Source organism: Heptranchias perlo, chromosome 10, assembly GCF_035084215.1.
Source record: "Heptranchias perlo isolate sHepPer1 chromosome 10, sHepPer1.hap1, whole genome shotgun sequence".
NCBI lineage: Eukaryota > Metazoa > Chordata > Chondrichthyes > Hexanchiformes > Hexanchidae > Heptranchias > Heptranchias perlo.
In genome coordinates, this window is record NC_090334.1 from 16,807,923 (window position 1) to 16,824,802 (window position 16,880).

Below are 16,880 nucleotides of genomic sequence, written 5' to 3' on the forward strand. Positions count from 1 at the left end.
GCAGCTCAGGGTGAGTCACCCTTTAATTAGCCCTCTCTCTATCCAACTGAAATAGTTGCCCAGCCTTTTGCCAGCAAAGATCATGAGCCTACAATGTGGGGAACTGAGAGCAAATCTGTGCGCTACCACTTGGTGACAATGTGCTGGACCTCCAGGTTTTCTGCTTCAGTTGAGATGAGATGAGAAGAGAATATTTGGAAGCTGGCTTCTCTGCAATGGGCAGATAGGACAAAGTGGCTCTTCTATAGGGCAGACCTGGAGGTTGCACCATCAACAATTTAGCAATTAGATGAAATAAACAGGTCAAACAATGAGAACCATCCTGAGTAAACCTCAGTTGCAGCTGGGATTCAGACTGCTTCCAACTCTGCTGAGAACCCCTGGTGACAGGCCAAGGTCCATAATATAGGACACAATGAACGTTAAAAAGAAAGGATGAGGTCAATGAAAAAGTGGTTGTTAGGGGACACTAAACTACTTATTAATTGCTACTTATTAAAGAGGAAACGTACTCCACTGAACTCCACATAATCCTGAGGGACAAACTGAGGGAAGGTAAGCAGCTCCAGTGATCAGGTCCTGGGAAAGAACACGTTGGAATAGGAGATGGTGTGATGAGTCTCAATTCCAACACTGTGAGGATACAAGGAGAAGGAAGTGTGCACGTCAATGTTTTGGAACTTAGGAGAAACGAGGTAGGAAATTTTAAATGAACACTGATTATAGTGGTATATTGATAAAATAGTGGAAGATGAAAAAAGTCGGGAGAAAAAAAAAGGACACACTCAGACTGAAGGCTAAGGGAAAATTATTTTCTTTTGTACCCTAAACAGTCTTATTCTTTAAAGCTCAATGTAAATATAACAGTGGGGAGGAGAAAAAGGGCAGAAGTATTGGTCTATTAACAGACATCTCAGCAAGAGATAGGGAACAGTCAGGAACCTTGTAACAAAACATTTCAAGAAGACCAACCTGTAAACATTGAGACAAGTTTTATTGTGAGATGTTTAGAATGTACCTTTTCTGATTAAATGCAGGACATGATAAATCAGAAATCTTCTTAAGTACAATAAATAGGCGGGCTTTAATTCCGACTCTTTACCAAGGGGGGAAAAAAATTGAACAATCAAATACCTTTCGAAACCTCATTGACGCCTGCCATAATTCCCATTTGTATTAACAATTCACTACAAGGTATAATACATCTCCTTCATACAAGGCCATATTAAACTAAAAAAAAAATCCAGAACTTCAAAACTTACCAGAACCTTACAAAATATTCCGAAAAGTTCAGTTCCAATTTATTTACAAAAGTATCAGTTATTTTCTACTATCTTGGAAAAAAGATAATGTTCATTTTGAAGGGGTCGGAGGGGTGGGAGTTGGAAATACAAAAATGTACATGAACCTCTGCACTCAACGCAACTGGCACTATCAGTGGGCAAACTGAATTCGCCCTCATGGGAACCATAACCAACAATGTCCCTAGAGGGCCGACACTGCCTCCTAAGCAGGTCACATTCTCCTTGCAATTCAAAACCCACCACTTTCAATTGAATGAACCACTTTTAAACAATGAGTTTCTCCACAATTCATGAACTGAAGAGGTTAAACATGAAATGAAATGAGTTTCTTAGTAACAAAATAATGTTTTACTTTTTAAGACTCACCAGTTAGGATGCCAGAAGGACCTCAACTTTACTTTTTTTTTTTTGGTCACTATTTGTGCTGTAATCTGAACTCATACAACAAGGGAGGTGCAGAAAGCATTTCACATGCGTTTTTGAAAGTGTTTGTGTGAAGAAGAAAGCATTCCTCAAACTGTACCTGCACAAGTGATCGTTCCTTCTGTTTAAAAAAAAATCTATTTCCGGTAAAGACACTCAACACTGCATGTTATTTAAACTTTAAAAAAAATACCAAACAAAAACCCAAAGGATTCCTAACCACGGTGAATGATTAAAGAAATACCACCTCTGATTATTAACGCACGAATCAAAACTTCTGGAATTAAAATCCTTGTTTTGCTTTTAAGACTCTTGAAAGTTTCTGGCATGTATCTGACTGACCTCTCCCTCTGAAACATGTTATTTTTTTAAATATTAAATGAAGTAAATGGGAAAGCATCAAATGTTTGTCATGGTAACAAAAAGTCTCTGAAAAATTAAAACCACAAAAGTGGTTCAAAATAGTAAAATGAGCTTCACAAACAAAAAAAATATATATATATACTGTGCAAAACCTGACTTTCACATTTTAACAATTCCAGATGCTAACGTAAGGCAAGCAAAGATGTTTCTGGTGTGTACTGAGAACAATCATTCATTCAGCTTGTGATGAAAGTGCTCGGGTTTTTTCTAAAGTGGAACTCCTCATAAACGGGAGATCGCGTCAAGACTGTTTTCTTAACAAGAGTTTGTTTTTTCATTTTCCTGCAAAAGTCATTTCATGTCGATTGTGTTGAAGACCCATTCGGTGAATTTCTTCAGCTGTGCAGACGCAGTGTGAGACTCCTCCTGCAACCGCAAGTTGTCCTCCCGCAGGTGCTGCACCTCTGCCTGCAGAGCAGCTCGGTCTTCCTTTGCCTAATGGAGAAATGTACACAGGTCAATTGAGGCCACGCCTGGAATACAGAGCAGTGCCTGATGGAGGGATTCAGGTATACAGGGAGCAGTACCAGACAGTAATTACAGCACAGTAATCAGATCAACAGTTAAACCGTATGACACCCAGCAGTGACTAAAATGGAACAATCTGATCAAGGGACAGAATTATACACAGAATGGTGCCTGGGAGTAACATCACTGTAGTAATCTGAACCTCTCAATCATACTTAAACAGCGATTGATACCTGGCAATGATTACAATACAGTAATTTGACCAACTCCTAAACATTTCTCGTTAGGCAAGTGTATTAAGGGTTAAGGAACTAAGGCAGATAGATGGAGTTAAGATACAGAATAGCCATGATCAAATTGAATTGCTGAACAGGCTCGAGGGGCGAAATGGCATCCTCCTGTTTCTATGTATATAAAAGATCATAGCTAGGAGTGATTGTAGTGTAGTAATCTGATTGAAAAGTTGATACAGAGTACCGTCTGCCCTCTCAGGTGGACATAAAAGATCTCATGGCATTTTTTCAAAGAAGAGCAGGAGAGCTCTTCCCGGTGTCCTGGCTAATATTTATCCTTCAACCAACATCACAAAAACAGATGATCTGGTCATTATCACATTGCTGTTTGAGGGATCTTGCTGTGCGCAAATTGGATTCCGTGTTTCCTACGTTTCAACAATGACTACATTTCAAAAAGTATTTCATTGGCTGTAAAGAGCTTTGAGATGTCCTGAGGTTGTGAAAGGTGCAGTATAAATGCAAGTCCATCTTCTAATGGTTACCTGGGAATGATTAGGGGTTTGCGATCAAATTCAATGATTCAGCTAATTTACATGGAAAATAATAAACACCTGGGAGCAATCACATTCCACGTGGAAACTGATATCTGGGAGTCACTACAATGCAGTAATTTCATTGAGGGGGTCCAGTTGGTAACTGAACCGTGAGCATAAGTTGTTTATAGTCACGATATGGAGGTCAGATTCCAGTACTGAAATCACTGTTTCCCTCTCTGAAGCATTGACACATGCTGGGATATGGTCCATGGGCATCCTGTGGCAGATTCTTAATGTGTGAGCCTAGACATTGTCAACGGGCTACAGGATGATGGTGGGCATGGGAAATAAGCTTGATCCTGTCCCTGTCCAACCTCTGCACTTACATGTTCAGGGTCAGAAACTGTGACTGATTTCTCCCCTCCCCGCCCAAGGGAAACTAAGGCCAATTGTAAAGTTTTCACTGCTACTCCCTTAATTAACCCTGCACAGTCCAGGGATTGAACCTAGGACCAGATGCGCTGTGCAATACAGGTACCAATCGAGGCATCAGGGCAAGCTCTATATATATTTGTAAGCAATGGCTACTTGTGTAAATGGCAACATGTTCTTGATCCCCAGTCATAGCAAGAATTAGTGATTACCAAACCATTACTGCAGGCATAGTTAGGAATAAACTCAAGTTAATCACTGCAGAATTACAGAGCATCACCAGAACCCAAACTAGTTTGATCCACCCCTTCCTCTCCCCAAACTAGTTTGATCCACCCCTTCCTCTCCCCAAACTAGTTTGATCCACCCCTTCCCCTCTCCAAACTAGTTTGATCCACCCCTTCCTCTCCCCAAACTAGTTTGATCCACCCCTTCCTCTACCCAAACTAGTTTGATCCACCCCTTCCCCTCTCCAAACTAGTTTGATCCACCCCTTCCCCTCTCCAAACAAGTTTGATCCACCCCTTCCCCTCCCCAAACTAGTTTGATCCACCCCTTCCCCTCCACAAACTAGTTTGATCCACCCCTTCCCCTCCCCAAACTAGTTTGATCCACCCCTTCCCCTCCACAAACTAGTTTGATCCACCCCTTCCCCTCCACAAACTAGTTTGATCCACCCCTTCCCCTCCACAAACTAGTTTGAACCACCCCTTCCCCTCCCCAAACTAGTTTGAACCACCCCTTCCCCTCCCCAAACTAGTTTGATCCACCCCTTCCCCTCTCCAAACTAGTTTGATCCACCCCTTCCCCTCCACAAACTAGTTTGATCCACCCCTTCCTCTACCCAAACTAGTTTGATCCACCCCTCCCCTCCCCAAACTAGTTTGATCCACCCCTTCCCCTCTCCAAACTAGTTTGATCCACCCCTTCCTCTACCCAAACTAGTTTGATCCACCCCTCCCCTCCCCAAACTAGTTTGATCCACCCCTTCCCCTCTCCAAACTAGTTTGATCCACCCCTTCCCCTCTCTAAACTAGTTTGATCCACCCCTTCCCCTCCCCAAACTAGTTTGATCCACCCCTTCCCCTCCCCAAACTAGTTTGATCCACCCCTTCCTCTCCCCAATCCCATAACAACTCTTTGCTCAACATTTTAAAAATATAACAAAGGTTTAGATTAAACTGCTTTAAGCTCTAAAAGCCACTTTCGTGTTGAGTTGGTCACAGAGCTGCTAAAGCCTTAATTAATTTATATCGATCAATGAGATTGCGTAGAAACGAGGGACGTGCAATTCAATCTGAAATGCAATAGAGAGCTATTGAAATCTGCTGGTAATGACCATCACTTGGCGCAGTTCTGGTCCCAGCAGCCTGGTCAACGTGTTTAGCCAAGGATCTGGATGCATTGCGGGGGCTGCCGTCTGCATCCATTCAGAGATGTACAAAAAATAAAGTGAATCAGGTTTCAGTTATTAAATGCAAGGTATGTGCTTTGGATTAGACAGGGCCAGAGAGACTAACTGAAGGCCAACCTTGCACATTTCCTGTGCATTATTCGTTAGGCACATCAGTGTTGTGTTGTGTTTGGATATGTTGACAAACCTGATATGAACAGGCAGATAACTGCACAGCTGCTTTCAAACTATCTCAGACAGGTGTTTCTTTTCTTTAGAAAGCAGACGAGACAAAATAATACAAGGGGATGATGAAAAGATTATAGAATGGGATTAGTGGCAAACTCCTGTTCCTGCATGCATATGGTAGGGATTGCATTAATGGAGACATAGCCCACTAAAAACACACATTTAAACCAGTTGAAACGTAGTCTATGAACTCAACCGTTTTCAGCAGGTCAGGCACAGTGAATTTAAGATTTACATTGTGATTTACCTACAATACAGATTGGAATCCAAGAGGGAATGGTATCTGTCTTGTGGAAGTTTTCCACTTCAGAGTGAGCATCATTTTGTGTACTTTGTACTTATTCCGGTGATGTTAGTAAGGAATTTCCATTTCAGATACCCAGTGTCAGTATCAAGCAGTCCCAGGTCAGGTGTAAATGAAGAATAAATAGTTGAAGCTTCCTGTTCTTCTCTCTTTATAGCAAAACTGTAAGTGGGTTATTTATATGTGAGTTTATGATTTCCCTAAAACTAACTAGCAGCCAAATTCTTCCCCCTCTGTATCTCGGGCCTTGCCTTAGAAGATGACCCCCACTGCTCGGAGGTGTGACATTTTTCCATTTTGCCCATCAGCCACCTTTGGGCTATCTGAGTGAGATTAGCAACTATTCTTGGATTTAGAAGCAGTTCTGTACTGTGGGCCCATTCTGGGGGTCAGCGTGAGAAGATTTTCATCCCATCAGTCTGGGTTTGGTTCGAATCCAGGTTTCAGAGGTGAAAGGCCAGTAAACAATTTTCTTAAAATGCTTTGTCAAGATTTACTTTGTCAAGTTATTTTCAAAATGAAACCCCACCTTGCATCAGTGCTTTATTTAGGCCACCTTCCACCTCCAGCACCCGTATCTCAGACTAACACAAGATAAAGGGAAGGGTACAAGTGGTTTGTTCGCGACCACAGTCAAGCTGAGCAATGTATGATGATGTAACAAGAATGAGGTTAATCAATTATGTTCTTTTCACTTGGGCAAATTTTCTTTGTGCCCAGTGTGTAAAGGATGCTGGGATTTGGTTATACCAATTGCTGGTCGCACAGATGGGGACTTTCTCTCTTACCCTCCTCAAATCGTCCCGAAGCTCCTTCAACAACATTTCCAGTTCAGTCACCTTGTCAGACAGAGTGGTAGGAGATTCCTCTCTGAAAAGAACAGTACGATCAGTCAGAAGAGAATCCTATCAAGCTAAAGCAGATGGGTCTTTTTATTTTGTAAAACCCAGTCAGATCTCCACTGTTTCCACCCCTTCCCGTTGAGAGGGCCGCATCAGCTGCTGACCGACAAGCAGGATTGATGCGATCGAGAACCCCACTAAGTGAGGTGGTTCCACATCTGGTGAACGAGCAAGAGAAGGCAAGAGTCATCCGCTTGCCCCTCTTCCAATTTTCACCCTCCTCCTGTCCTACAGGCACCAACTCCTGGTACCTCACCCAAGAGGCTATTATTCAGGCGAGATCCTGGACAGTGAATGCCAGCACAATTCCCATAGTTTTGCTGAATACCTCTACCCAAAATTTGAACCTATATTTTTTTCTTTTCAGATGGTGATGGACTGGCTGTGCATTTCCAGTTTTTATTTCAGATTTACAGCGTTGACAACGAAATTGGGAACCAGTTACAATTTTGACCTGGAACTAAAATGCTACCATGCTCCTGAAAGATCAAAAGGAGTGCTTTGGTAGATACAGGTTAACAGTTATCCTGTTCTTGGCCACTTGGAATAAATGGCACTTATTTTTTTTCATTGTACTAGTGGATGTCCTGTGGCACTGCTTATAGCAAGTTGTAGGTTACCTTGGAGCGTTATACAGGTACACAGATCACAAAGTAGCATCGCAGGTTAAAAATGTCAAAACAAAAGCAAACAAAGGACTGGGGTTTATTTCTAGAGGAATAGAATTGAAAAACAGAGAAGTTATGTTAAAACTGTATAGAACCTTGGTTAGACCACACTTATATTGTGGACATTTCTGGTCTCCATATTATAAAAACGATATAGAGGCATTGGAGAAGGGGCAAGAAAGATTCACAAGGATGATACCGGAACTGAGAGGATATACCAATCAGGAAAGAGTAAACAGGCTGGGACTCTTCAGAAAAGGGAAGGCGGAGGGTGACCTGATAGAGGTCTTTAAAATTATGGAAGGGTTTGATAGGGTATACATAGAGAAGATGTTTCCACTTGCTGGGGAGATCAGAACTAGGGGCCATAAATATAAGATAGTCGCTCATTAATCAAATAGGGAATTCAGGGGAAACTTCTTCACCCTGAGGGTGGTTACAATGTGGAACTCACTACCACAAGGAGTAGTTGAGGTGACTAGCACAGATGCATTTAAGGGGAAGCTAGATAAACACGAGGGAGAAATGAATAGAAGGTTATGCTGATGGGGTGAGATGAAGTAGGGAGGGAGAAGGCTCGTGTGGACCGTAAACACCAGCATTGACCAGTTGGGCCGAATGGCCTGTTTCTAACCTGTACATTCTTTGTAACGTACGGTTTATTATTACATAATGATGAGGGGGATTGAAAACACCCTTTCCTAATAGGCATAAATGGACTATCTTGAGGAAAGCTATCTACTGCTAAGGTGTAGCTGTATTTAATCTGTTTTGCCCCCTTAAGGCCACAAATGTACTCCCTGAGGGAAAAGTGCACTAAATAGGCACATCTTGAGATCAATTAGAGGCTTATTGCTGTCACTGAGGGGAATTTTTCTCTACATTGGCAGCTATTTATAAATCCCAGTTGCTCCTCTTAGGATAAAGCCAAGTCAATCATCAAGGTCAACAGAAATTAGGAGGAAATTATTGGCTTTTGCGACCTCAATATTAAGATGGTTCAATTGTGACTTGGTGTTTCATGAATATGATATATGAGCCAGGTGATAGGGTGATATAGGCTCTGTACTTGCGACAGTATGGCAAATGCACTATTTGCAATATTACACATTATGCATGTATATGTGTGTGTGTATATATGTTTTATATATATGTATGTATATAATATGTTTGTGTATATAAGTATGTATACATTGCTGGTTTGGTTTAATGGGTCAGGAGAGAAATAAATACAAACACATAGACAAAGTACAGCTAAAAAACCCAAACTGGGATATAATTTCCTGGTTCCCAAAACAGGACGACTCACCTTCTGGGTACAGTTTGAGGTGATGGGTGCCTGTCTGCCTGATTGCTGTCGAGGGATAAGCTGTCAGGTCTGTGGTCTGAATCATCAACACCAAATAAACAAGCTCTCTGGACTGGAAAATGAAGAAGAAAAAAATAGGTAAAATTTACTCTTGTTCACAACATTTTTTGATATAAATGAATGGACATTTCCATCCCATGTTGTTAAATGCTCCTAGTTGTGCATGATTGCATGGGCACTGGCATGTCTGTGGCTGTGATCAGCTGTCAGGAGGCATGCTTGCATGGGACAACTGTACTCCCCCCCCCTTCCTCAACCATTGCTGGCAACTGATTTCCCTTTTCTAAAGTGATTCCGGGGTTCTGAATTGGGTTCCTACATGACACATCTTACCGTGACAGAGAGGAAGGAGAAATGAGCAACACCAGTTTTTACAGAAATGCACTTCCTAACGGTTTGGCACAGAATGAAAAGTTTGCAAAGCCCAGAACAATGTGGCCTCCCAGCTGATGAGTAAGGCAGAGAGCTGGGCAAGAGCAGTCAGGGAGTTTTGTTTTTAAAGGAGTCACACCACCAGCACTTTTAAAAGTTATAAAGTTTTTTTTTTTAAGAAATAGCAGTGTTAACTTCAGTAAAATATGAGAATTTTTTATACTGTGCTCGCCTGAACACCACCCAGCAGCACAATTCTAAACATTGGGCCAAATCCGGAAAAATAACAGCGAGTTCATGACGCACGCCGTTATTAACGTGCAAATCGGCCAGCAAATTCAGGGGATAGAGATACGCCGTGAGATCAGCACCTGCTGATCGATTTACACCGCTCAAGCGTTTGCTTCGCACAAATGGCACCTCACCCTTAGCCCTCTGCTATTTTTAAGAACTTGCTGGATTTTCACAGTAATTGCCCGTTCAACTCACCGCAGAAAGTTAGGGGTCATAATTAACAGTTAATTAAACAATTAAAGTTTAAAAATATTTTTAAAGGATGCTAATATAATTGAAAAGAAAATATCTTATTAGCATAATCATGCTACAACTTGGATTCTAGTTTTACTGCCCATAATTAGCCACCTAAAAATGTACATATCAGCTCATTCAAAACACTTGGACTTCAAAAGTACCCCTTTTAACAACATGAATTATTAATGCAATACCAATCAACCTCTCTGGCCCAGAAAGGGAACTATTTAAACTGTTGAGTCTCATTCCTGCATGTAATAAATTGTTGTTAGAGATTTTAAAAATGTCAAGTTTTAATTTTTTTTCCTTACTTTTCCTTTGTCTCTTTTTTCTCTCCTTTTTATTTCTCTTTCTGTACCTGATTTGACTATAATTAACTCCCTCCTCTGTAGTTTCTTTCTCAATCCTTATATCTTATTGGTTCACTAAGGTTCTTAGCCCGTGCCGTTATCAGCTCGCGCTTCCAGCAAGTTACGACATAAATTATATCCGAGCTGAAGTGTGCAGGAAAAAGTCTAATTTACAATGCCCCTCTCCAGCAAGATTTGGCCCGTTATATATTTTGTTACTCCAAGTTTCAGCTGTGTCTGGGAGAACATCTTTGAGTTACATAGCACAAGGGCAAAGTACTGGTGGTTGGAAGTCCGTTGTTAGAGGAGGGGGGAATTTAAAAGAACCAATTAAGGGAAGTATGCAACAATAAACCTGTTAGCACAACTGTGATTTCCCATCTGGCATTTCTACACTAATAAACGACATAGTATGTGTCAGCCATGGCTCACTGGTAGCAATCTTACCTCTGAGTCAGAAGGATGTGGGTTCAAGTCTTACTCCTGAGATTTGAGCACAAAGTCTAGGCTGACACTTCAGTACAGTACTGAGGGAGTGCTGCACTGTCAGAGGTGCCGTCTTTCTGACTCAGGAACAAGAGCTACCACTGAGCCAAGGCTGCCACCTGGGACTTCAGGAATTGCACCATTTCAGTCTCTTTCAGGCCATTTGGCTCAACAATTTCCACAAGCCAGTTAACTGCACAAAAAAAAACTTTGTAATTTTTAAAAATAAAATCAGGAGTTAAAAATATACCAACATACTTTAATAATGGAAAGAGCTTATATTGAGGCCTGGTGACCTCACTGGGAACCTTGCACAACCGTAGATATTTATGTGGGGAACCCAGAGATGAACTAAGTGTGTCGCAATCTGCAATCGCAACTCAGTTGAAGGTGAGAATTTGAGCTTCCAGGTCTCCCACGTGCCAGGCAGTCAGATTGACAGGCAGGCTGCCTGTCGGCAGTGAAAGGAGCTGCGAATCAAAGTGGGGGTGGGGGTGCAGGAGAGATCGATCATCGGGCTTGGAAAAAAAAATCAGGGGAGGGGAGGGGAGAGGTGGGGGGACGTGGACGACATCAGGGGGGTCCAGCCAGCATATCAGGGATCCATCATCGGTGGGGGGGGTATGGTCCGATCGCAAGGCTCCTGTTGCGCCAGGTGAGCTTATTGGGCCTGGATGAAGCACTCCTGCTCCTCCAGGCTCACAAGCAGTGCAATAAAGGCACTCACCTCATGGAACCGGCCCTTCCCACCTGCTTTCATCTGATGTGAGTCGGAAGCGATGGGAAACCCAAACAGGCAAGATTTAATTTGTTTAACTTTTGTAATACACAAAATATTAAGTACCTCAACTATTTCAATTAGGTACATTGCCCCTTTAAGTATTGGCCTGCCGGCTTTAAGTGGGGGTGGGACTTCCTGGTGTCTGTTGTGCACACACATACACCAGGAAGTCCCACTCCAAAACGTTATTATTTTAACCACCTACCTGCCCCAACACACCCTATCTTGAGGGTTAAAATTATCCTCATTACCCTAATGATGTTAACTCCATGCCCTGAAACAGCAGGAAGCAGAAATGTACTCACATTCCCCATGCAACAAGGTCCCCAGGCCAGGCAACTTCATCACAGTAGGCACAGCACAGGAGGAGGCGATTTGGCCCATCGTGTCTGTGCTGGCTCTTTGAAAGAGCAATCCAGTTAGTCCCATTCCCCTGCTCTTTCCCCATAGCCCTGTAAATTATTTCCCTTCAAATATTTATCCAATTCCCTTTTGAAAGTTATTATTGAATCTGCTTCCACCACCCTTTCAGGCAGTGCATTCCAGATCATTACAACTCGCTGTGTAAAAAAATGTTTCCTCATGTCACCTCTTCCTCTTTTGCCGATCACCTTGAATCTGTGTCCTCTGGTTACTGACCCTTCTGCCACTGGAAACAGTTTCTCTTTGTTTACTCTCTCAAAACCGTTCATGATTTTGAACACCTCTATCAAATCTCCCCTTAGCCTTCTCTGTTTTAAGGAGAACAATCCCAGCTTCTCCAGTCTCTCCACATAACTGAAGTCCCTCACCCTAGCCCCATTCTAGTAAATCTTTTCTGCACCCTCTCTAAGGCCTTGACATCCTTCCTAAAGTGTGGTGCCCAGAAATGGACACAATACTCCAGCTGAGGCTAAATCAGTGTTTTATAAAGGTTTAGCATAACTTCCTTGCTTTTGTACTCGATGCCTCTATTAATAAAGCCCAGGATCCCATATGCTTTTTTAACAGTCTTCTCAACTTGTCCTGCCACCTTCAAAGATTTGTGTATGTGCACTCTCAGGTCTCTCTGTTCCTTTAAAATTGTACCATTTAGTTTATATTGCCTCTCCTCATTCTTCCTACCAAAATGCACCACTTCACACTTCTCTGCGTTAAATTTCATCTGTCAAGTGTCTGCCCATTTCACGAGTCTGCCTTTGTCCTCCTAAAGTCTGGTACTATCCTCCACATTATTTACTACATTTCTGAGTTTCATATCATCTGCAAACTTTGAAATTATACCCTCTATACCAAAGTTCAGGTCATTAATATATATATATATCAAAAAGAGCAGTGGTCCTAATACTGACCCTAATGCTTTTTGTCCTTGTCCAATTTTGTATCCACGCAGCCACTGTCCCTTTAATCCCATGGGATTTAATTTGCTAACAAGTCTATTATGTGATACTTTATCAAATGCCTTTTGAAAGTCCAAATACACAAATCAACCGCACTACTCTCATTAACCCTCTCCGTTACTTCATCAAAGAACTCAATTAAGTTAGTCAAACACAATTTTCCTGTAATAAATCCATGTTGATTTACATTTATTAACCCATACTTTTCCAAGTGCCAATTTATTTTGTCCCAGATTATCATCTCTAAAAGTTTCCCCGCCACCGATGTTAGACTGACTGGCCTGTAATTGCCGGGTTTATCCCCCTCCCCTTTTTTGAACAGGGGTGTAACATTTGCAATCCTCCAGTCTTCTGGCACTGCCCCATATCTAAGGAGGATTGCAAGATTGTGGCCAGAGCCTCTGCAATTTCCACCTTTACTTCCCTCAGTAACCTAGGATGCAGCCTATCTGGACTGGGTGACTTTTCTACTTTTGAGCATTGCCAATCTTTTAAGTACCACCTCTATATCTATTTTTATCCTATCCAATATCGCTACTACCTCCTCCTTTACTGCTACAATGGCAGCATTCTCTTCTCTAGTGAAGACGGATGCGAAGTATTCATTTAGTGCCTCTGCCTCCACAAGAAGATCTCCTTTTTTGTCCTTAATCAGTCCCATGCTTCCTTTGACTACCCTTTTACTATTTATATGTTTATAAAAGACTTATTAGGGAAGATTCTCTCCTGCAAGCACAGAGGGCAAAACCGTGCACGCTCAGCTAGGAAGCAACACAGGGAATTACCAACTCCCACCTCAAAATTTGAGAAGTAAAGAAAAACAAAACACATCATTGCGTTTTGTACCTGTATATCATTAACTCAAGCACCTCTTTTGTTGTGCTGCATTAATTTAGTAAAAACTACAGAACATAGGTGTGCTCACAGCGTGAAAGGGACGGCTTACTCCACTCGGGTACAGCAATAAAAAATAACGTGCAATGTTGCAAGGTATATGAATTTTAAGTGAGGGTGCTCTGGGCCACCAACATACTGTGCCACAGATTAGTAGGATATAGGGAGATGGCTTCATGGCCAGCTCCTGATCTCTGCTGTGCTATTAGAGAGGCAACCAGCAGAGCTTGATAGCAATCCCAATTACTGCTCTGATCTACTGACCCACTGATGCTCAGTAAGGTGGAACTTCTGGGCACTCAAAAATTATGGGAAATGCTGCTGATCCCTGCACGTTTCCTGAGAGTAGACGGATTATCATATCATTTTGATTATTATCAGGGTTTTACTATAAAAAGCACATGTGAGTCCCATTAAATCGCTAATGATGTAAAAATTCTAAAGAAACCCAAAACAATGCTAAGGAATACAAAGATTATGTCTCGTACACCAGATGCCACAGTGATTGTGCAACATTCCCTATATGCTAAGCCTTCAAATTATATCATATTAACGAGTCTGCTTAGACCAGCTCTTGTAACTGGAACAAAAGACTTTCAGAAGGCTCTAATCTGCTCTACTGAGGGTTAGCCAAGATCAGATAAGCCTGTCAAATCATGGAAGCACCACTAATCCAAGCTTTTACTATCTGAAACTGTGACCAGCTTCTAAACGACAGACCCAATTTCCCATAAGCCTCAGGCTCACAAACAAGATGCCAGCACAATTTCTCAAGATGTTGTGGTAACAGATCTAGTATCGCTGAGAGCCTGACGGAATTTAATACACCCAGGAGGATAAAAGAGAATTGCTCGAATCCCAGTTCTCAGAGTTCTAAATATCAAACCATGCTGTAATAATTGAGCTTCTCTCTCAGTCTGTTGGTAAAACATGAGACTGCACAGTACAAAGTGACAGAACTAACTTGTAGTATAATCAACTGGCAAATATACAGGTAAGCTGTTGGCTCGCAGAAGAAAGCTGCTGCTCTGAATCTCAGTCACGGCTGGCATCAGAATGTACCTGACCGCACAGTGAATGCTTTTTGCCAATTCTCATCCGCGCTACATGACTAAACACTGCAGGACCACAGGGCAACTTCGCTGTGGGGAGAAACAGCAGCCAGACTGCCCTGTGAAAGCATATCCCATATTGGTAATAGTGGGAGTGCCACTGGTAACAGTCACGGAAAAATCTTAGCCTGGAAAGGGGGTGGGAGGTGGGGGGGGGAGAAGGAGGTGAGAAAGAGACAAAACATTAATGAATTGTTTAAACTAGGCTTTCTCACTTTTGGGTCACAAAGTTCTCAGTTTAGTCCATAACAAATGGCTTTAACACATGATCTGGGCTCATATATAGGACAACATGTGGAAGTGCATCACACACGAAAACGAAGGCTCTGTCCACCTGTTCTGATGGTTGGGGTGGATATTAAAGATCCCACGACACAACTTAAACAGCAAGCAGCTCTCCTGGTATCCGAGACAAGATTCCTCCTTCAGCCAATACCACCAAAAAGCAAATTAACTGGTCACCCATTTCATGGCTGTTTGTGGGCTATTTCTGGTGCAGAATGGCTGCAACACTTGCCGACATAACAACAATCGTCAAACTTCAGTGTGACGCACTTTAACCTGATTAGACATGAAAGCATTAGATAAGTTCAAGTATTAATGAAACATATAGCTCTGAACAGCTGAGGAATTATTTTTCAATGCAGATTTACAAACAGTGTTCAAAAGAAGGGGTTTATCATGACCTGACCAGGGAGGTCATTTGGTGTCATTCTCCCAAGACCTGGACCGAGCCACAATGTGAAAGCGTCTTTAGATCATCAATGTGCCGCGGCACATTGCTAATTAACGAGGAACGAGATTCAGCAAAGTGCACAGGGATTTGACTGCCACAAATACACACACATTGTTACCTTCAAACGCCTTTGCAGCATCCACAAGGTTTGACCATTCCAAGCCCATGGCAGTGTCTGGCAGGGGCATAAGGCCTGGATCTGGCAGTGGCTGTCGTCTCCTTTCATGAATATCGGACAGGGAACCATCAGAGGCAGAGAGGTCAACTGAGGAATAAATAGTAAAATATTAATCAAAAATTGCAAGTGCACATTACCAGCAAACCCATGAATTAATTTAAAAAGAGGTTTAGAAAACAGGACCAATCCAAGGCAGAAGAATGATCTTCACACTCCATCATTCAAGTTACCAGAAAAATTATTTTTTTTAATTCCCAATATTCTCCCTCCATTCTCTGCAGGAATTGCTCGGTGTTCCTGGTCAGAGAGGGGTGGGTGGTTTGCTGTGGAGTTCTCCCATTCTTTCCCCTCTCCCACCACCAGCAGGTAAGGTGGAAGATACTTCCATAGAAGACACTTCTAGATTACCTCATATCCTACAACCAGTTTGTCATGAGGCAGGCAATCTACTGTCTGTGTGCTACTCATCCACGCCTTAATTTCACTGTTTATTTTACTAGTATTATGCAATTTGTTTCTTTGCTCTCCACCTCATCTTTCCCTCCCATCCATCCACCCATCCCCCCCCCGCACTTTTGTGGCCAGATCTTGGGAAGCCTCGAGGCTCATGAGGAACAGGAAGGAAAGTTATGGGAGAATAAAGAGACTGAGGCCAGATCAGATGAAAAGCAAAATCAATGTCCATGCGTGCAGTTAATGCACGCATGTTATGCATCATGCTGAGGTGGTCAAGTCAGGACAGATAGCAGCAGCTCTGACTGGCCTGGGACAATGCATAGCAGCAAGAAGATTAGTCATCATTTTGATATATAGAGAGGACAGGATGGGAGGGTAAACAATAATAGGAACATAGGAACAGGAGTAGGCCATTCAATCCCTCGAGCCTGTTTCGCCGTTCAATGAGATCATGGCTGATCGGTATCCTAACTCTATTTACCCGCCTTGGTTCCATATCCCTTAACACCCTTGGCTAGCAAAAATCTATCGAACTTAGATTTAAAATTGTTAATTGAGCTAGCATCTACTGCTTTTTATGGGAGAGAGTTCCACACTTCTACCACCCTTTGCGTGAAGAAGTGTTTCCTAAATTCTCTCCTGAATGGCTTGGCTCTGATTTTAAGTTTCTGTCCCCTTGCCCTAGACCAGCAGAAACGTTTCTCTCTATTTACCCTATCAATTCCTTTCAAAATCCTAAAAACCTCAAATCAAATCACCCCTTAACCTTCTTTATTCCAGGGAATACAAGCCTAGTTTATGTAATCGCTCCTCATAATCTAACCCATGGAGCCCTGGTAACATTCTGGTGAATCTATGCTGCACTCATTCCAAGGTCAATATATCCTTTCTAAGTGCG

At 42.2% G+C, this 16,880-nt stretch overlaps 1 protein-coding gene across 3 annotated transcripts in view; it reads right to left on the reverse strand.

The window, feature by feature from the left end:
• Positions 1-975: 975 nt before the first annotated feature.
• The window catches only part of sipa1l1 (signal-induced proliferation-associated 1 like 1), a 348,364-nt gene continuing 332,459 nt past the window's right edge, over positions 976-16,880 (reverse strand). For all 3 annotated transcript variants that reach the window (XM_067991257.1, XM_067991258.1, XM_067991259.1), the window contains 4 exons: positions 15,467-15,613; positions 8,648-8,759; positions 6,557-6,638; positions 976-2,585 (listed from right to left, as the gene is read on the reverse strand). In XM_067991257.1, coding sequence (XP_067847358.1) covers positions 2,442-2,585; positions 6,557-6,638; positions 8,648-8,759; positions 15,467-15,613 — 485 coding nt within the window. In that variant the 3' untranslated portion in view covers positions 976-2,441. The remainder of the gene's footprint in view (positions 2,586-6,556; positions 6,639-8,647; positions 8,760-15,466; positions 15,614-16,880) is intronic.